Source organism: Phalangium opilio, unplaced genomic scaffold (assembly GCF_054372755.1).
Source record: "Phalangium opilio isolate 3A_F unplaced genomic scaffold, DU_Popi_V2 ptg000082l_1, whole genome shotgun sequence".
NCBI classification, from domain to species: Eukaryota; Metazoa; Arthropoda; class Arachnida; order Opiliones; family Phalangiidae; genus Phalangium; species Phalangium opilio.
The window spans coordinates 11,507,041-11,528,455 of record NW_028324189.1 but is presented as its reverse complement, the minus strand read 5'-3'; the positions used below and the strand labels follow the sequence as shown (position 1 = coordinate 11,528,455).

General features: G+C 36.4%; 2 protein-coding genes across 8 annotated transcripts in view; one reads left to right on the top strand and one right to left on the bottom strand.

The window, feature by feature from the left end:
* Nhe1 (Na[+]/H[+] hydrogen exchanger 1) overlaps positions 1-21,415 on the top strand; it is a 115,251-nt gene that overhangs the window by 2,828 nt on the left and 91,008 nt on the right. The window contains exons 3-13 of one of the 2 annotated variants that reach the window (XR_016371303.1): positions 1,747-1,886; positions 2,690-2,773; positions 2,848-3,128; positions 3,204-3,374; positions 3,448-3,521; positions 3,580-3,696; positions 4,810-5,004; positions 5,073-5,215; positions 5,279-5,359; positions 5,425-5,615; positions 5,690-5,993. Coding sequence is in view for 1 of the 2 variants with exons in the window: in XM_089848696.1 (XP_089704822.1) it covers positions 1,747-1,886; positions 2,690-2,773; positions 2,848-3,128; positions 3,204-3,374; positions 3,448-3,521; positions 3,580-3,696; positions 4,810-5,004; positions 5,073-5,215; positions 5,279-5,359; positions 5,425-5,615; positions 5,690-5,750 (1,538 nt within the window). In the remaining variant the exon portion in view is untranslated. Of the gene's footprint in view, positions 1-1,746; positions 1,887-2,689; positions 2,774-2,847; positions 3,129-3,203; positions 3,375-3,447; positions 3,522-3,579; positions 3,697-4,809; positions 5,005-5,072; positions 5,216-5,278; positions 5,360-5,424; positions 5,616-5,689; positions 6,551-21,415 lie in introns of those variants that run through there. The other variant, XM_089848696.1, reaches the window with a different exon arrangement.
* LOC149651679 (carcinine transporter-like) overlaps positions 8,995-21,415 on the bottom strand; it is a 36,267-nt gene continuing 23,846 nt past the window's right edge. The window contains exons 6-12 of one of the 6 annotated variants that reach the window (XR_016371300.1): positions 21,201-21,334; positions 20,911-21,125; positions 19,554-19,735; positions 17,216-17,397; positions 16,838-16,900; positions 16,275-16,363; positions 8,995-9,490 (exon numbers count right to left, since the gene is read on the bottom strand). Coding sequence is in view for 2 of the 6 variants with exons in the window: in XM_089848694.1 (XP_089704820.1) it covers positions 16,556-16,730; positions 16,838-16,900; positions 17,216-17,397; positions 19,554-19,735; positions 20,911-21,125; positions 21,201-21,334 (951 nt within the window). In the remaining 4 variants the exon portion in view is untranslated. Of the gene's footprint in view, positions 9,491-9,575; positions 9,985-16,260; positions 16,731-16,837; positions 16,901-17,215; positions 17,398-19,553; positions 19,736-20,910; positions 21,126-21,200; positions 21,335-21,415 lie in introns of those variants that run through there. The other 5 variants (XR_016371298.1, XR_016371302.1, XR_016371299.1 and 2 more) reach the window with 5 other exon arrangements.

Below are 21,415 nucleotides of genomic sequence, written 5' to 3'. Positions count from 1 at the left end.
GGTTAGTAAAGAATGCGCTTTGGGGATGGGGACCTTTAGTCCTACCGAGCCTAGAAGTGAGAGGCGAAAATACTTTCACTTGATCGAAACCTCCTTCTGGTAGGAATTTATTGGAAGCGAAAGAGGTAGCTAAACCGAGCACTTTTCACTTCGACCAGCTCTATTGTGTTACTTTTTTGTGTACTGATAAGGATCGTCAACGGGACGGCGCTGACTCGAGGATTATTATTACAGAGTTTATGCTGCACTACTTTTAGGCTTCTACGGTGCATTTGTCCAATGCACTGTAGAACCTTACACGTATTGCAACTTAAACTCTCTACTGTTACTTCTTATTTCGAAATAGTAAATACGAAGAGGAGAGAAAGAGGGAGATGGAAACGCGCTTTATAAAATCCGCCGAAAAATGGGAAAATAGAGGGGTCGTAAAAACAATTTTCGGTACGTTTAGTTTTAGGACGCACATCCTTTGCGCAGAGGGGATTGACCTCCTCGCCCTATCTCTGTCATCCTCTACGTCAACTGTGCGCGAGAAAGCAGCGCTCAGGCACCGCGGTGCACCTTAGATTTACTTCCGTTTTCACCACGCATGGATCACGGCTGGGTAGGGGGCCCATACACAAAATACCGCTTACCCCCCAAAAGTTTCTAGCGGCGCCACTGGACTATTACACTGGCCTCTCAATTAGGCGTCTGTAGTGGCCTACTTGAGAGGCCAGTAGAGAATAAACAAAGAAAATGGAACCATGGACTATTACACTGGCCTCTCAATTAGGCGTCTGTAGTGGCCTACTTGAGAGGCCAGTAGAGAATAAACAAAGAAAATGGAACCATGGACTATTTCACTGGCCGCTCAACTAGGCGTCATTAGTGGCCTACTTGAGAGGCCAGTAGAGAATAAACAAGCAAAATGGAACCATGGACTATTACACTGGCCGCTCAACTAGGCGTCAGTAGTAGCCTACTTGAGAGGCCAGTAGAGAATAAACAAGCAAAATGGAACCATGGACTATTACACTGGCCGCTCAACTAGGCGTCAGTAGTGGCCTACTTGAGAGGCCAGTCTATCTATTTTGAGCGCATTTAGGGTTCAAATGGATTTTATTTTTGGAAATACGGCAGAGAAGATTATATTAAATGCGGTTCTGGTGCTCGAAAACCTCTTAATGAAAAGCGATTATTATATTTCACAAAAACGTCTGTATCTACTGCTTGAATATTATGGCCTCCAAAACCGATTTAATACCCCATACATTATACAAATTGAAAACTTTCTGTCTTTTCCAGAAGTTTTTAATTGGTCATACGACTGACTTTTAAATGCAGTTTCATACCGCGTTTAAGTCGATCAAATGGCCGACTCTGTATGCAGTTTTACACTGCATGCGAGAACTACCCTCACTTAAACGGGTATAGTTCTGCATGTAAGAACTGCCTTAGCGACAGGGGATTTCGCTCCCTCAAGACGGAACCTTGCTATAAATATAGCATTAATCACTAATAATAATCATAAATTATATATAGAGTAAAACCATATGAAAGCGTTTTATTCAGAATTTAGTTATCCATAGTATTTTCTCCCTCATCGGTTTAGCTTTTCGGTTCTAGGAAAAATACTACTATTTTTACTACTATCCTACTAAAAAAAATCCCACTATCGAGGGCGGCCTCTAAAATAGGAAAGATCCCCTAAAACAACCAATTAAAACTTAGGGAATTTAATATTAAAATAAATTACTTCCTTAGCTCTATGCATTATGTTGATTCACTTCTTAATTCAAGCCAACTTTCATTACCTACCTGAAAGTGTCGCTGTAGTTTTCTTAGGAGCTTTGATTGGTTTAGTTTTAAAGTTGATTTCAAACAACAATTTGGGAAATTGGGAAGTATGTTTCGGTGTTAATTAACTCAGAATCAGGGTTGCCACGGAATTTTCAGAACCAAATTCCCTGACTTTTCCAGGTTTTCCCTGACCTTTTAGGCCGAAAGTGTAAATGTTTATGGCACGTTTTAAGTGCTTATAATTAAATAAACTCTCTATATTAAGTTTTCCAAAGTATTTGTTTCACCAAAATTAATAAGAAACATTTTAACTATAAATAACAGCCCGAGAGATTTTTTTGAAGGCATTTACTTTATAGAAACAATTCTAGACATTTTTAAGGATTGCTCTTGAGTTTTCTGTGTTGAGAGAGGATCAGGAGAAACTTTCATTACTCTTTCCACAGAAATTTTTCCCACTAAAATAAAATTCCTTGAGTTTGCTCAAATTCCCTGACTTTTCGGCCCATTTTCAAATTCCCAGTTTTTTTTTCCTGACCTTTTCGGCCCATTTTCAAATTCCCTGACTTTTCCCTGACCTTTTTGGCCCATTTTCAAATTCCCTGACTTTTCCCTGACCTTTTCAGCCCATTTTCAAATTCCCTGACTTTTCCCTGACCTTTTTGGCCCATTTTCAAATTCCCTGACTTTTCCCTGACCTTTTTTTCCCATTTTCAAATTCCCTGACTTTTCCCTGACCTTTTCGGCCCATTTTCAAATTCCCTGACTTTTCCCTGACCTTTGCAGCCCATTTTCAAATTCCCTGACTTTTCCAGGTTTTCCAGGTTCTCCCTGACCCGTGGCAACCCTGACTCTATTCAAATTAAAAAATAAAAATAAAAACTCACTATAACATTTTGCATTCTAGAAAGAAGAAGCTTTTAATCCAACTACATTCTTCCTAGTTTTATTACCTCCAATTATTTATGAATCTGGATATAACTTACATAAAGTTGGTTTAAAAAAAAATACAATTTTGAAAAAAAAAAAAAAAATAAACTAAATTTAACTTTCTGAAATCCATAGGGAAATTTCTTTCAAAACATTGGTTCAATATTAATATTTGCAATTATTGGTACCGCAATCTCGGCTTTAGTCGTTGGTGGGGGTGTTTATCTTTTGGGACTAGCGGATGTTGCGTATCGGCTAAACTTCACTGAAAGTTTTGCCTTTGGATCTCTGATATCAGCTGTAGATCCTGTAGCTACTTTAGCCATTTTTCACGCTTTAGATATTGACCCAGTATTAAACATGTTGGTTTTTGGTGAAAGCATACTTAACGATGCGGTGTCTATTGTTTTAGCTACGTAAGTTTGTGAAACCAATTTCCCCTCTAGTTTAAATTAAATCTTTGGCAATTAAAAATGGTTAATTATCAATAGAACCGCTTTGGAATCAGCAAAACCTGAAATGACAGCCATGAGTACAGGAGCCGCTGTACTTCATGCCATGAGTCGTTTTTTCATGATGTTTTTTGCATCAGCTGGAATCGGAGTTTCTTTTGCGCTTGTAGCCGCTTTGATGTTGAAATACGTTGATTTGAGAAAAAATCCGTATGAATAATTACTATTAGAAAAACACTTAGTTAACTTATTAAACATAAGTTAAATTATCTTAATTAATTAGGTCCCTAGAGTTTGGGATGATGTTGGTATTTTCTTACGCTCCCTATGGTTTAGCTGAAGGTTTACACTTATCTGGTAATTTAAGTTAATTAAACGCTATTAACTTTAATTAAACCATATAATTTTTATACAGGAATTATGGCTATCTTATTCAATGGTGTTGTGATGTCACATTACACTCATTTTAATCTTTCCCCAGTTACTCAGATAACGATGCAACAAACTTTACGAACCTTAGCTTTCATTGCTGGTATAGTATAATAAATCTTTAACAGGGTTCATACAAACCTGGAAAACAGGGAAAAATCAGGGAAATAAATAGTTGACAAAAAGTCAAAAACCTCAGGGAAAATTCAGGGAAATTTTGAATTTTTAATAAAATTCAGGGAAATCAGGGAAATTTGCGTCAAACAGGGGCCGAGGAATTAAGCAAAATGTTCGTGAACATACCCTCCATAGGATTAACATTACACTAAACTTTGGAGGCTCATAACTCTGGTTCTACTAGAGATACGGGGATGTCCTTTGAGTATGTTATAGTCCTATTTCTCCTCTTTCCAACCATACTAAAAACTTAGGGCTACGACAAACAGGGGCCAAGTAATTAAGCAAAATGTTCATAAACATACCCTCCATAGGATTAACGTTACACTATACTTTGGAGGCTCGTAACTCTGGTTCTACTAGAGATAAGGGGATGTCCTTTGAGTACGTTATAGTCCTCTTTATCCCCCATCTAACCATACTAAAAACGTACGGCTACGACAAACAGGGGCCGAGTAATTAAGCAAAATGTTCGTGAATATTCCCTCCATAGGATTAACATTACACTATACTTTGGAGGCTCATAACTCTGGTTATATTAGAGATACGGGGATGTCCTTTGAGTATGTTATAGTCCAATTTATCCCCCATGCAACCATACTAAAAACTTAGGGCTACGACAAACAGGGGCCGAGTTATTAAGCAAAATGTTCATAAACATACCCTCCATAGGATTAACATTACACTATACTTTGGAGGCTCATAACTCTGCTTCTATTAGAGATACGGGGATGTCCTTTGATTATGTAATAGTCCTATTTACCCCTACTCCTTCGTTAACATTTGCTCCATTGGATACTCCATATACGGGAAAAACCTGGAAAGCTCAGGGAAGTATATGGGGAAAAACCTGGAAATCTCAGGGAAGTATATGGGGAAAAACCTGGAAATCTCAGGGAAGTATATGGGGGAAAAACCTGGAAAGCTCAGGGAAGTATATGGGGAAAAACCTGGAAATCTCAGGGAAATTTGTTTTCCAAAAGTTGTATGAACCCTGTTTAATAAAAAAGTAACTAAACTTAATTACTATTCTTTATAGAAACCTGCGTATTTGCTTATTTGGGATTAGCCATATTTAGTTTTCGTCTAATTATTCAACCTTCGTTAATTATTTGGAGTATCGTTCTTTGTCTAATTGGAAGAGCCGCGAACATTTTTCCATTGGCAATCCTAATGAATTATTTTCGGGAACATAAAATTACTCATAAAATGATGTTTATCATGTGGTTTAGTGGTAATTTCAATTAAAACTAAATATAGGCCTAAATTGATTAAATAATTAATGATTAAGGGATCTTAAAGGTTTAAGAGGCGCTGTGGCTTATGGATTAGCGCTTCATCTTGAATTTGAAGATGAAAAACGTCATGTTTTGGTTACCACTACTTTAATTATCGTTCTGTTTACTATCCTGCTTCTTGGTGGATCAACTATGCCTCTAATGAAAGTTAGTTAAGGATAATTATATTAATTATCTAACTTAAGATACTTTTAAAATTATTATTAATAGTTTTTAAAAGCTGATAAAAAAAGAAGTAAGAGAAGAAAAGGTCAACGTAAAGAGATAACTCTCAGTAAAACTAAAGAAATGGTATATATTTTTATTATTTAAAACTTAATAATTAAGGTTTTAATTAACTTTAATATTAATTAAAGGGTCAAGCTATTGACGCTGAACTTTTATCGGAATTAACCGAAGAAGAATATGACGTTAATTTCATAAAATCTAACAGAAAAAGTTTTGTTTATTTGGATATGAAATATTTTATCCCATTTTTCACGAGGCGTTTCACGCAACAAGAAGTGAAAGATTGTAAAACTCAAATGACTGATTTGACTAATCAATGGTGAGAAATGTGAAATTAAATTGTAATTAAAGTAAATTTAAATTTAATTTAACTTTGAATTAATTTAATTTTAGGTATCAAGCTATTAGGGGGCCTTCAGAATCGGAAATAGAGTCTGATGACAATGAAATGTAAAAAAAATGGAGACTCAAAAACGGATGACTAAACTATCTTCCGGATTAAACGTACTAATCCAAATTTTAACTCTAATTAAAAAATTTTGACTCTAGCTTCTACTTAAGTGTTAAATTAAATTAAAAATTTAATATAATATACTATAATATATAAACAAGAAGCGATATCTAGTTTATTAGGAAGCAAGTATAAATTCGCCTCCACATTTATAATCTAGCTTTATCTCCAGTCCAAAAGACGTAGGTCCGGAGTTAATCCCCGCCGCCTCTAAATTACAACCCGCAATCATCTCATTGGTTCTTGAAAACTCACGTCAGCGCGACGCGAATGACGAAAATTACAGTTGTATTTTCCGACTGAGGAGAGGCAGCGAAATAGCCCGGTCTCCTCCTTTTACGTCCCCCCTTGTATTTTGAAAGGGGGACTGGGACTATGGCGCGCGAATACTTTGGCATCTTATACCTTCTCCCTAATAAACTAGATATCACTTCTTGATATAAATAAATCTAATGTGAAATATGATCACATTCTTCTGCTAAAATGAATAATTATTAAGTTTTTTAAATGTTACATTAACATTAAAAAACATTTTTTAGTATTCTAATTATTTTTGTTAGTGACATATTCTGTTCCTAAGGCTCAAATGGTTTTCTATTAAAACCTAGTCATTTATGAATTGTTAATTGATTGTTTGTTTAAGTTACTAATTAAATGATAGTAAAATTATTTATTCCTTTGTTAATGTTTACGGGGTTTCTTTGTAAAAAAAAATTGAATGAATAAAGCTTATAGATGTTTCAGTTGTTGTTTGGCGTTTTATACTATACATAGTTTCAGGACTAGGAGGATTGATGCATTTTACACCAGGAGGCCAGGGTACTTAGTATTGTATTCTCACTCCAATATAACTACTCCTTGTAAAGCATCAATGGAAATGTGGCATAATAGAGTGGTACTGAGAGGGGAGGAGCTACGGGGACGTGACGTCAATATTGGTAAGGTCTAAATTGTATGGCCTGAACTGACGACTTCCAATATGGTTGCAAAAAACGAGGTAAGAGATAAGAGGGGGTGACGTCATGAGGTAGTTCGAAGTAGAAGTCTATACTATAGACCATTTCGATGTAATTAAGAGGGAAAGACACCGGGGGGGGGGGTAAAATGCAGCCTTCCATCTCGCCTTTTGACGCCTGCGCTGTAGTCATTTTGTATCAGGAAAGTACGCAGAGACGGATGGCAATGTATCAGCTGCCTTGAAATAATACACCCTTTAGACGAGACTAGGAGGGAAAGGCGCGGGGATAAAACTCTGCCTTCCATCTCGCTTTTTAGCGCCTGCGCTGTAGGCGTTTTGGATCTGAGAGTGCGCAAACACGGGACTGGAGCAACCCCCTTTGTATCTCCCGATACTAAAGGTTGCCTACCCCCTTTTCCCGTCGAAAGGGTGTATTATTTTTATTGGACTAGTTATTATTCCACAATAACGCACCTCTTTATAACGTAAGGATGGTATGGTATAAAATCTGAGACACGCCTACCAAAATTTGACTCGAAACTCTCATTTCATCCAAACTCGATGATACTCGTTATTATTTAATCAAAAAATTAGGAGCTTCCTAAGTGCCACTAAGCTTAACTCGATTTAAAATAAATAAAAAAAGAAAAATGCCACATATTGAACCACTTTACCTGAAGTCCGAAGTAAGAAAGAGTAGTTCCAACTTCCAAGCTAAACTCTCGGGTCATTCCTATAAAAAAACCCTCCTTTTTTTATGAAACGACTTGAGGTCCAGGATTGCTAGGGTTACTGTGGGACTAATGAAATTATAATTTAATTTATTATGAGTTAATTAAGTCAATAATGAAGTGTCGAAATGTTTTCGCTGAGTGTTTTCACATAACGTCTCCACCGAGCACTTAGCAATTCTCTAAATCTATAAGAGACGAAGCTACTGAAGGAGAGGTTAAGGGAAGAGGCAAAAAGACCCAAAAGGATATTGAAGAAGTTTCTGTAAAAATCGGAAGAGCAAAATCCAATTTGTAGAAAAGGGTTTTCGCAAAAAGATTCTTTAGCTTTTTTAAGTCGGGGCATTCTGAAGTAAAAATAAGAAAATCCCCTCTATAGCTACCCCGAGTTCTCCATTTTCTTGGAATAAAAAAATATATGTATAACAAGATGAACGAGGGGGTGATTCGTTTTACCATGAATTATGAATATACAGCTGCGTTTCGCTGTCTAACCTCTTGATAAGGTTTGGGCGGGGCTTAGCGAAAGGAGAAAACAGTCAGTGTCTACTAGTGTTAGGAGCGGGAGAAGGGAGGGGGAGTACGGGGGTGTTTGAATTCGAAACGTCACTTCCTCTTGTCTTGTGATTGGCTATTAGAGCTACGCAAAACGTGTCAAAGCTAGGAGGGTAACACCCAAACCAAATCGACATGATAGAAGGGGCATATGATAGGGCTGTATATCAATAGTTATACAGATTCATGGTTTTACTACACTGTTCCCAGTGCGTGTCCCAGCCCACGGAGAAAACTAACCATAGTTCAAGTAATTAATCCCTATGTTCCGCGTCATCCCTATGTTCTACGTCATTACATAACAAGTCAAACGAATACTACCATCGTAAATTCAATCCGATGTGGCTAAAATTTGCATAGTTAGGATAAGCTAAGCTTATATAGCTGGACTGTAAAGAAAACTTCATTCCTGCAACGCTAATTGGATGAAAAATAAAATATTTATTCGAAGTTTCGAAGTTCTACCGCGCCTTTTGCAAATCTTAAAAGGTTCCCCGCTCTAAAACTTTCCCTTTCACGTACACTGTTTATTTAGGTCTAATGAAAATCTACTCTAAAAGGAATAACTTAATTTAATATTTAAATAATCCACATTTATATATTGAGAAACGAGAGGCTGTAAAATAAAGGAACGTGTATAGGTTAAATCAAGAAGTGATATCTAGTTTATTAGGGAGAAGGTATAAGATGCCTAAGTATTCGCGCGCCATAGTCCCAGTCCCCCTTTCAAAATACAAGGGGGGGACGTAAAAGGAGGCCGGGCTATTTCGCCTCTCCTCAGTCAGAAAATACGTAATTTTATTTATTCGCGTCGCGTTGACGTTCGTTTTCAAGAACCAATGAGATGCTGGTTGTAATTTAGAGGCGGGGATTAACTCCGGACCTACGTTTGGACTGGAGATAAAGCTGGAAATGTGGCGAATTTATACCTCCTCCCTAATAAACTAGATATCACTTCTTGGTTAAATCTTATAGTGGTAGTTCTTGGTATTTCTGCAATATGAGCTTAGGATAATTTTCTTTAGTGCAAAAGACATAAAAGACGATTAGCGCTAATCTAGTAATTTCCCCTATGGCAGCGGCTGTCTTTATTATTAAATTGTTAAGACTTACTCATTTCCAGTACGAAATATTAATGTTCCTTGTCAGAAATAGGAGGAAAGAACTGGTAATTCGCGGCTGGGGCCAAGTATTAGCTACGCTAAAATGATTAGCACGCTCCGTTCGCTTCCATCCTAACTCTCCGACTTCCATTAAAAGTCCTTATCGACTTATTATCTTAAACATTTACTTCTCTCCGGTCCCGCCAAAGGAAAGGGTTTAGGGCACGGTACGTCAAAAGCTAGGCCAGCCTACCCATTTCACCGCGGAGTCATATTGATAGCTCTTACCAGCTCGATTTTTCCCATCCAGATAATTTCGGGAAGGTATTTCTGAATCTGAAATTATATTCGCTTCAATAAATATTTTCATTATTAACATCCCAAATATTCCGAATATGCAAATCGTACAAATTCCGAGGTGGTTTAAAAAATTTTATTCTTAAAGGCAAATTCATTAAATATTTAAACTTCGGTAAAGTATGGTTATTTCAATACAGGGTGTGTTATTTTCCACTAATCTTGACCCAAAGAACGTACACATTAATTTAATGACAGACTTATCAGGAACTTCCTGTATGCTAGCATAAATAATGTAATATTCGCCTTAATTTCGGTGTGTCTAGTGAATCCATTTGCTGTATACAAATTCTCGCTTTGATCATGTTTCTATTACTTCGGATATCCTACTTGGCGTAATTCCCTTTCATCGTTTATTTCGCTATTTCCTTCTTATGATAAGTTAATTGACAGAAATCAGACCTTTCCCGTCCAATTATTTTCAACCTCTTTTTAGTACCACAGTTTTCCTTATTCCTTAGGAATTTCGGCTCCTAAAAAGACATGGCAGGCTAACGGTAACCTATCTTATTCTCAATTTCCTTAGGCTTACACCAAACGAAGTTTTGACGCGAAGGAAAAGTAAAAAAAAAAAAATGTAAGTAGGTCTACGTCCCAGTGGAAAAACACGCTCCAAAAGATTTAAAATTTAAAAGAGACATTCGTCTAGATGACTTATGTTTAAAATCGCTTCCAACTTAAGCCCTTTTATAGTCGAAATCCCGAAAGCATACCTGACCGAACTCCCCTTGGCCATCTCTAAGCCTAAATTCATTGTCTAATACCCTGACCGAACTCGACCAGTAAGCGTTGGTCGAACTGTACCATTGTTGCGAAGAACATTTCCTTTTCAAATATATCTTTTGTAATTATGAACTCATTAAGAAAGATAACAATAGTTTGGGATTGGGAAATTTAAAATTTTAGGTTTCATATTTCAAGAAAGCTGTTAAAATGTGAAGCATCTTTTGGGTATTAACTAGGAGATTGAAATTTTGAAGAAGACAATTTTAGAAACCTAACAGTTCACGAAATATTAAAGAGAAACAAAAGGTATAATCCTCTCCGAGGGAATTTCCAATCAAATCCAACAAATTTTAAAGAAAATCCGTGCGGGAAAGATACCTCGAAACTCATTAGTGGTTTTAATTGGGGAAATTGTTAATCTTTAAACCTTTAATTAAGTTTCAAAGAATTATTGCAAAGACTGCGTCCAATTTGACAGGTGTTAGGAACGGAGATAGGGGTGGCTTTTGGTGTGTTTACAGAAATTGGATACGAGAAAATATGTTTGGTTAAGAAAAATTCCCCTACCAGAACCCAGCTCTCCTGTTTGGTAGATAGAGATGGCACAATTCTGGCTTTAAAGCAAACTTCTGTGGCGTGGGCCGCGTGACGCAACTCGTGGGTAATCTCGAGCCTCTTTCACTCCCAGCTCGGTCATACAACCATAAGTACCATAATAGGGGTAATTATGGTACTTATGCTACAACTTTACCTTACGCAATTGTTTGGCTTTGATTTGAGATAAATTGGATACAATCATTTTCTCTGGAAATGCGCTTATCTATACAGGGTGTTTATGAAAAATCGGCCATAATAAATTAAGTGGGATGTTCTTCGAGAGATTTTGAGTCGAAAATGTATAACGTCTATCTCCATTTTTCCGTCCGGGTCACTATTTTCAAGTTAGAATTGCAAAGTGTTTTAGGGATGACCCCTTAAATAAATTAGAAATAATTGTGTTTCAGTTTCTTATTTAAATTTAAGGGATCCTCCGTAAAATACTCTAATCTTAACTGGAAAACAGTGTCCCTTGTGACAAACAAAATGGAGATAGAAGTTACATTTTCGACTCAAAATCGTTCGTCCAAAGAACATCCCCCTTAATTTATGGCAGATAAAATGCTGCAACTATATTCGGTTTATTATCTTGAATTTCTTCAAAATCTCTCTGATTTTTCATATTATTTTCAAAACAACGTTAACACACGTAGCTATATTACGTAATCGTAATTTTTCTCGTTACTTTTAGAGTGCATTGAAGCGAGTGAACAACGTAAGATCCTAAGCCCACTCCTGACACTTATAGGACCAAAAATATAGAGAGGTAATAGTCGGGAAACAACTTTATTTTCATTGTGAAGCGATAAAACGCTGACTTTTTCCGCGAGCAAAAAAAAAATTGAGAAAGGCTTAGAAAGTTACAAGGGCTAACTGACACGAGAGCGAAATTGAAACTGCTTCTGCCAACACGTTTCAACAGTAATTCCCCTCGTGTAAAAAAGGAGTGTGGCGCAAAATGAAGTCTTATAATTCTCTCTTGGGAGCTCGTGTAAAAGAGTGGGTAAGCTATCCCCTCATCCCTACGGAATCTTTCCGAATTTCTCAGAAAAGTCTTTTGAAGAAAGCTTTTAAAAATACTCGCTTAACAGAAAAGCGAGCGACCTAAGAAATTGACAGCAGAAAAGCTTTTTCAAGGGATTAAGTAAGTACTATAGTATTAATTATAGTAGGCCTATATATTCTTTAGGAAACAAAAGTTCATGTTATGAAATTTATTACAGAGTTCACTATATAGCGCAGTGGATTATTTTTAAAAATGTAACGTTTCTTGCTTGGATGGTATTTCAATTCAAAGATAAACCTTTCTTACAAGGTTTAGTATCAAATCATGATTAACTATTCTTTCACAATCTAAATTGAAATTAGTGAATACGAAGAGGATTTCTAGGAAATCAGTTACGTATTAAATTGAAAGGAAAATGTTTTTAAGGAATTAAGTATTATACAAATAATTGAAATTGTTGAACTCCGTTCACTATGAAGGTTCACGAATATTATTTACCTTCAAAGGATAAATTGAAACGCAATTATGAAGGGTTTCAAGAGTTATTTTAAGATATCTCCGTGCTTTCTATCATTTTAAATAAATGAAGCGTAAAGAATAATTTTCTTAGAAAGAAGTCCCGAGAAACGTGCCTGAATCTTTAAATGATTAAAGCTCTCGCTTGAGTAGCAACAGATGGTGAAAATCTGAAGAATATTGTATTATGGTCAAACTTTAAAGTTAACTACACCAAGTCCTTCAAAAATTAATTCCCAACTTTTGTGGTGTGAGTTTTTAAATAACTTTAGTTCTAAAACTTTCGGTCGGATAAAAAATATAAGCAGAAAAGTTAAATAGCTAAGCAATAAAACAAGAATTAGTCCAAGGGTTTGGATGGTTAGACAAAATCCGGTGGTTGGTTGCTAAAAAAACTACTTGATTGATTTTATAAAAGTGGCAACAGGGGATCATTCATCTTCATTAACTAGATATTTTAACACCGTCAGCTGAAGTCAGCAGGGTTGAAACAAAAATTGGATAGCTGAGAAAACAAACCGCCTTCTGTTCAATAAACCAGGTTTTGTTATTCCCTAATGACTAATTAATTTATTACAACTAAACGCGCGGAAATCACTAAAAGCTAAACCTCTACAAAAATCGTAGGTTAATCTCTGAAAACAAACTTTAGAGGAAAACAGTTAAAAAAAGTCAACAACTCACCTCATTAGGAACTTGTTCTTAACATTTTCATTTTGCCCATTCAATCTTATCTTAAACGTAACCATTAGGGGCGAGTTAGGCCTAAAGTTAAGCCTAATACCGTACTAAACAGCCCTTAAAATATAATCTGGAGAAATGTCTTCACTAAGCCTAACGAAAAACACGTAATCTAAATGGGGTACAAGGCGCGCGGTTACGGTTATGGTTATGGGATGCAAACCAATTTATTTCCTGGCTAATAAATGAGGGAGAAACGCAGCCTTCGAATCCAAAAATATTGATCCATAAAGAAAGAAGGCGGTGTTATATATCTTATCTGGTTCCTAAGCAGACTGTATTTCTAACAGCGTACACTACTATACAAAGGCAAGATTGGCCCCATCTCCACGAAGGATGCCCTGGCCATAAAAATTATTCATTTTCATTTTTCCGCAGCGCGGCCGCTGCCTTTGGGAAGCTTGCCTCTTTCTTTTTCTTCCCAAAAGACTATACCGGAAATTAAGGGACCAAATCAAACAATGGGGATCTCTAAAAAGTTTTCTTGGGGCCACATTTTTGGGGCCAAGAGATTGGGATGTAGATGATGTACTAATAATAGCCTTAGGACTTTCTCTCTAATTTTGTTTGATTACTTCATTATAGACACGATGGTATGTAGGGCAGTGCTAAGCAAGTTTTGGATTAACTCTTTTTTTTACCGTTATAAGCGGCCCTTCAACGGCAATCTTTTCAGAATCAGAATTCAGAAAGAGCCGAACCACCTAAGCCTAATCTACGTTGTTGGCTTCAGGGGACAATGGAATAGAAGATAAAGTCGTACTGATTACGGATAATGAGATTATGAACTTAACTTCTACGAGAAATGTTTTTGTTCTTTTAACATCGGAAATTACAAATATTACTTTTTAGTATCAATGATTATTAATATATCTATATAATTAAATTAATTTACTTAATTTTACTGACAAAAGCGCGGCTTTAAAAGTAATAATTTTAAAAACGAGTACACCGGAGTATTGCGGGTACGCCTTTTTACAGGGGCTCGTAGGAAATACATTAAGTCGTTTGCCCCTATAAAGTTTGCTTCCCTCAAAAATTGCGAATTTGAGCAATTAAAACCATAATTATCTTAGGGAATGTTGAAATACTTTAATGAAGCGTGCTAAATATTAATATTGCGTAATTTTTCTGTCATATTAAAATAATTGGGAAAGGGATATTGTTAAATAAAAAAAGGGCTTCATCTTTACTTAAGTAGTAGGTACTCGCTAGATTTTTCCAATCTAGGCGAATTTTAATGAAGAAGTTCATTAAAATACCCGAGCTTTATCTGTATGTATTGGAATTCCAATAAATTTTCGCGAAAATAGCCCTCGCTATCAGTATGCATAGACACGATTAATAAACTGAAGTAGTAAAATCCATTAGCATTCTTCAAAATCCAATGCCTAAGAAATATCTATTGGCCGAGGCTTAAGAAACTTAAAATAAAAAATTACATAAAAATCCGTATGGAATCTCATTTGTTTGAGTTAAAGTAGTTCCTACGCTTTTCAAAATCCCTGCTATAAAATCCGCTGTCCACCCTTCTAGCCCTAGCTCCTCCCCGAAGCAGAAATAGCTTAGCATTTGTCTTCATTTCAGTCGAAGTAGTTCAATATCTAGGCTTAACGTTCAACATTATAAAACCAACGAGTACCCGAGGCTTAGTGATAGAGAAACGTTAACTGGTAAGAGTTAGGGTTAACGTTAGTTCCCCACTTTAAGACTTATTGTTTCTAAAAGAATGAATAAAAGTCGCCCCATTTTTGAGAATGAAACATTATATTACAATCCAGACCAATTTTTTCAACAACGTTTCCGGGTTTTCATCTTTTCGAAAAAGACGAAGAGTAAAAATATGGAATTGAAGTTGCGCTAGTCATTCTTTTTTTCTTCTATCCCAGAATTCCTTGGGCCTTATTCTCGCGAGGATTTGATAATGGATAGCGGAGAATCTTCCAGCTATCTCTTCTCTTTCAGCTTAGTTTTTCATCTCCCACCCTTTAGATTATAGATTTGTTCGTTCAAAAAGCCATAGACATTTGTTCTCCCTTCTAGGGCTGGACTCAAAAATACTTTTGAAAGAACGAAATTAAGGCACTGGCAATGGAAGGTACGGAAAGTGCGGCAAAGTCCTTAAGTTTTAATTTCGCAAAAACCCTATAATGTTTGCCTTTATGTAACAGATATAAAGGTGTGTATTTCGAACTGACGTTTAATTGAACTATGGTTGTTAATTTCGGAAATTTAATCTAAAATGCAAAATTGATACAGATATAGGCGGGAATTTTAGGAGGGAAAATCCACTTAGCATAACTAGAAGGATGCGTACGCTATATCGCGGCACTGGTATAAATAAGCTATAAAATTGTAAATGAGAAATGGAGCTTTAGATGCCTGCCCTCTAGTTCTTTTATAGAAAAGTTTTGTTTTATTTTAAGTCCAATTTTCTCGGCGAAAAAAAGGCAAATATGTTTAGATAAGAGAATATTTCCCTCTCCAATCTCATTTGCATATTATTTCGATTTTGGGAAGTTCTGGAAATGCCTTATACTATATCAGACTTTCGCATTTGTATACATCAACCATACGGTTATTTGAACTTATTTCCAGTCACCGGCCTTCCTTAAAATTTGTAAATTGAAGCCAACATATCTTCTAACAAAATACCAATTTGTTTGGCTTGAAGTATACAAGAATATCGTTCTTTGTAATGAAATCAGTAATACCAATTAAGTTTAGTTCTTTCCCGCGAAAATATTAAATTAGGCTTAACTCTTTCCCGCGAAAGATTAAATTAGGCTTAACTATTTCCCGCCAAAATATTAAATTAGGCTTAACTATTTCCCGCCAAAATATTAAATTAGGCTTAACTATTTCCCGCCAAAATATTAAATTAGGCTTAACTATTTCCCGCCAAAATATTAAATTAGGCTTAACTATTTCCCGCCAAAATATTAAATTAGGCTTAACTATTTCCCGCCAAAATATTAAATTAGGCTTAACTATTTCCCGCCAAAATATTAAATTAGGCTTAACTATTTCCCGCCAAAATATTAAATTAGGCTTAACTATTTCCCGCCAAACTACTAAAGGCTTAACTACAAACTATTTTCCCGCCACAAATAGTGAAGTACCTTCAAAGAGTGTTAGTAGTTACCAATCCAGAAAAACCATGTAAAAATGACCAACCTTGTTTAATCCTGTGTCTGTAGGTTTTACATAATCGTTGTAAACAGTGGCGTTGTAATTTTTACGTAAAAACATTACCATATCACTGCCTACGAAAATTAAAAAATAAACGGGTTTCAAATACTAGTAAACCAATTAAAACATATTAGTGTTAATTAGTCTTAAGTATATAATTTGTTATAGTTCATCAGGTATTTTTGAATATAAAAAGATGTTGTAGAATTTTATGAGCGGGGTTTCTTTTGAGTTTTAATTTAAATGTTTCCGAGCGGTTGTTAGTATTAGAGCACAGTCACTTTGATTGTCTCAATGGTGGCGCATCGACCGCCATTTTCCGACGTGGATGAACCACCCGGTGACGATGACGCGTTAGGTTCGCGATCTTCCAAATCACTAATTTCGGCGAATTCCCCTTCGGAACTGCACCGTCTTAACGTTTCTTGGCGCCGTAGAAGACTATCCAAGATAAACGCGTAGATAGACAGACAGATACAGATATTTGAAACAAAGGACCGATACCAACCATCAGCGTTAAGCCTAATTTATCATTCGATTCAACTCACCTTAATATCGGAGATTGGGGAGGAGGTCCTTTGTTCTTCAAAATTCCATTCCTCGGCTCTGATCTGTAATTCGAAAGAGGAGAGATATTTGAATTCCTCGTAATCAAAGCCAATTCCTCCACATTAAGCAATTCCTAAATATTCACGCTTAAACGTGGTTTTCTAGACTTAAAACCGTCGCTGTTAGGCCTATTTCCGTGTAAACAAGGCTTAGGTATCACCCCTTTTGAAAACGTATAATATTTAATTTTAAAATAGGCTTAGGTATAAATTAGGCCTAAGGGTGCTATCAGAATTAATACGCCAATCTTAAGTTGAAAATGATCTCCCTTGTGGCAAAACTTCATTAAAATTACATTTTCTAAGACTTGAACTTACTTTAGAGGTTTGATTCGAAAACAGTCAGTCCACGTCCAATATTTTCCGAATTCTTCCGCTTCCTGCATAGATTGGTTATGCGTCCTATGATATTGCGTCTCTGGTAAAGTCATTGAAGCAATTGCCGCGCAAAACTGCAAACCGCTCAACATAGCTAATGGTAATATTGGATGTGTTTTACCCTGTGAAATAAATATTTAAAAGAATAAGCTTTGAACTGCAGAAAGATAAACACTTCCTGAGGAAGAAACAACCTAAACATTGCCTTTCCTTTGATATTTACAACTCCAACTCCAACCCCCCCCCCCCCCAACAAAACATCCACCTTAAAAAGAACATGTTTCATAAAAATTTATAAATTCAGATCATTCATTACAAAATACAGTAAATGTTTTATGTAATGCCGTGAAAAACAGAAACTACAAGTTTTCGGAGAGAGAGAGAAAAGAAAAGACTCGTTTACTCTTCTATACAAAAAATATTGACTTAGAAGCATAAATCTATAATACCTAACCTAAGTATGGGTTTACTGAAGGGCTTAAAGTAGCGCCATTGTAAAAAATGCGAGATGAAGTTGAAGAGACTGCTACAGAATTTAGTATCATGGCCAACTGTGACTCCCTACCATTATCGAGTTGTTTACGGTAAACAGAGATCAAAGCAGAAGTAAGATGAGACTAGAAGTAAAGAGCTCTAGCATTTGGTAGTAGATCCTGGCACTAGTGAACAAATTTGAGGATTTTATGTCGCTTCCATCGCGCCTACACTAGAGAGAAAAAAATTGGTCGAGTTCCAAAAACATTTCCAACCCCCTTCCCCTCAACCTAAAGCCGCGGAACACGGACGCTGGTGCTTGAATCTAGTTCGGCCGTCTACCGCCACGAGCGTCTCACGTTTTGGAGGGGAAATTCAGAAACCGCTACAAGAGGGCCAACCGGTGGTGTGTTATCAAGAATATTCATTTTCGCCAAGTGAAGAATTTGGTTAGCTCAGTACTTCTAGTCTCATCTTACTTCTGATCAAAGTAAGCTAGGATTTCGGTTTTCAGCAAAAATCAAATCACATTAATTCCAGTGGGTTAGGCTAACTTCGCTTACTTTTAACATAATTAATAAAAAATTAAAATTTGTTTAGCATACTTTTTTGAAAGGCATATATCGACATTACATAAAGGCAGCGCGAAAGATAAAGCTAGACGGTCTCCCCGCCATTATATCGAGACCTGTCAACAACAAGCCTAGAGGGATTTTGGAATTTTAATTATGTCGCAAAAATTAGCGGTAGGACCAGACGAGAGATAATGTTTAGGGGTTTTTTCAAAGCCGGTGGGGTTGATAGAGCGTAGTTAACGAAAAAAAGTAAACATTTTGTCTTTGAAAAAAAAAAAAAAGAAATAAAATAAAAATTCCAGGACCACAGATAAAAATATATAAAACTAATTTATATTGGAAACATTTTTTTTTGGTAACTAAGCCTTAGAAGTTAGGGCTTTGGAGATAGGTGTATTCTCACGGGATATAAGCTTATATACGTTCGGTATCCGAAGTTCTGAAGATAGTTATTAATGGAATATACAACACATATATGACGTATCTGGTAAAGTAGAGGTAAAGTAAACACGATGGTGCTCTGGGAGATAAAAAAAAAACGATATCCGAGATCAAAAGTGCAGTAAGTCCATTATTTAACATTTCCACGAATTTGATGTTAATGGAAACATAATTAGCACGTTTGCTTATATAATATTAGGAATTTTTAAAACTGACTCTCAGGACCAATATATGAATTTTATAAATATTTACTGAATTTACTGTACATTTTTAAAAAATAAAAAAGCGGAAATTTACTCATTATTATGTATTATTTTAAAATTCAATGCATTTCCTTTGGGATATTTCCATCTCATCTAAATTCCAATCTTTTAATGGGAATTTTAAAAACCCTTATTTGAAATACATCAAGAACCCATGTGAGTTCCGAGAACGTTGAAAGAAATGTTTTAGATCATCCGCACACCGTGATAGGTATCAGGTTTACCTGGGTACCTCTCACATCACATCACAGTCATATTGTCAAGCTTATAAAAAACCCAATTAAAAAAACGCATGACCTCATTCATACGTTCTCATAGTACAGAGGTTGGTTTCCAATTCATTCCCCGAAACACCATCAATATCCCTTCAAATTCAATGAAACTATACTTGAAGTCCTTGACTTTAACCCGAAGTTAAGTATATCGAGATAAACACCAAAAACCTTTCAACTCGTAGAGTTAATACGTATTTGAACGCGAAGTTAAAAGTCGAAGCAAAAAGAGGAAGGACTGTAGGACACATACCTGATACATGAGAGGAGGTAAGAGAGCCGGTCCCAAGAGACTGATCAATTCCATAATTTCCAGACCGACATCCTTGGCCACTAAAGGCAACAATTCGCCGGCCCAGATGGGAAGGACCGTGCTTGAAGAGGATATGGCGATTTTGCAAAGGACGTACAGCAACAATCTCGTCGTTTTCGTCCCTGTACCAATGATAGAAGCCCACCAAAGAACTTTTAGACTCGGAAAAAGGAGGAGAATGGCGGAGGGGGATCAAAAATAACACTTAACGAAGCCAAGGCCTAAGCTACTCCATCAGAAAATGAAAGAGCAGTGTCCCCGAACCCAACCCAAGAAAAGAGGACACTAGGATTTTATTACATTACCGGGAGAAAATTCGATTTATATTTATATTATCCGAGGCTAGCTTCGACAGCTAAGGAACTACAGAAAATGGGGGGCGAAAATCAATTGCTATTTTTGATGTTAATAGGAATATATCTAGTTAGGTATTATCAAACTATTTGTTTTTTTAGGTCATACAACTATCCAAATTTAATATATAAATAGGGGAAAAAATAATTGTGGAGAAGCAAGGGGCAAAGGTCAACTAAATTTTCTCAGAAACGAAAAAAAAAAAACAACTTAATTCCAGGAATGTTACTAGACCTTAAACATAAAATACTCTTCCAAAAATACCGTACTTAATATCATAAGTTTATAAGATATGTTCCATAAGTATGACACTTCCTATACGTTCGTAATGCTAGAGACTTACAGCTCGAGCTAGTTCGAGTACGACAAGCGAGAATTGAATGGCTACACTCGGTTAAATTTGCTGGACTTCCATCTAGGTCCTATTTAGTCTATACCAAGCCTTTGACAGCGCCTGACCAGGCGTATTCGCTTTACGAGAAGAGAATCTATGACCTACGTCACTTCATGACAAGCTCCAGTTTGTAACCAGTGACAAACTTATGGAAGATATCTTATGAACTTATGCTAATATATATTCCATATGAAACATTAATTACATATTTAGAACTACGGGAGTTTTAGACCAACTTAAAATTTAAATTAAATTATTTCCGAGCTGAAAACGATCTAGAGAAACATCAACTCAAAGCCTAAAATATAATTTCAACTTAATGCGGTGGAATTTTTGGATAACCGCTAGCGGCCAACCGAAGCCAACTCTTAACCCACAAACTTTAAGTCATCATCCGCCGACTGTCATGATCTTCGGAATGGGTGGGTGGGAAGAAAAATAAAGGGATATGCAAGGCCACACCACCACCAAAGTTTTAATTAAATCCAGATCAGCGCCGAAGGGGGGGGGGCGAGTGGTTTGTGATATTCGCCAGTTTAGTCAGCTTACCTTGACGATTTCCGTAGATACAAAGGCACATGACTCCTCCGATGGAACAACTCAAGCAAATAGCGCATCGCCGGCCAGTACGATGCAGAAACAACGATACGAGAGCCACAGCGGCAACTTCCGCCAAAGCCGAGAGCAGAAACGACATATAAAACAGATCCCCTTGCTCGAAAGAGTAGTAAGTCAACCCCAAATAGACTGTCGTGTTGACGAACCTAAAAATAGTAGACGAAAATATAACGTTACCACTCGGGTTACGTACGACTAAAGGTCAGCGGGATTAGGCTTACCAAATTAGGGTCAGCGCTAAGGTTTTCTTCCTTAAATTGGGAGTTTCAAATAGATCCCCGAAACCGTATCCAGTTCGAGAAGCGCCGATACTTTCATGCTCGCTTTGAATAGCACTCTCGATGCGGAACCTTCGCTAAGATAAAATGACTCATTAAAATAGACGAAATTTTAAATTAAAGTTAGGCCTAATCAGCCTAAAACGTATAGGCCTTAC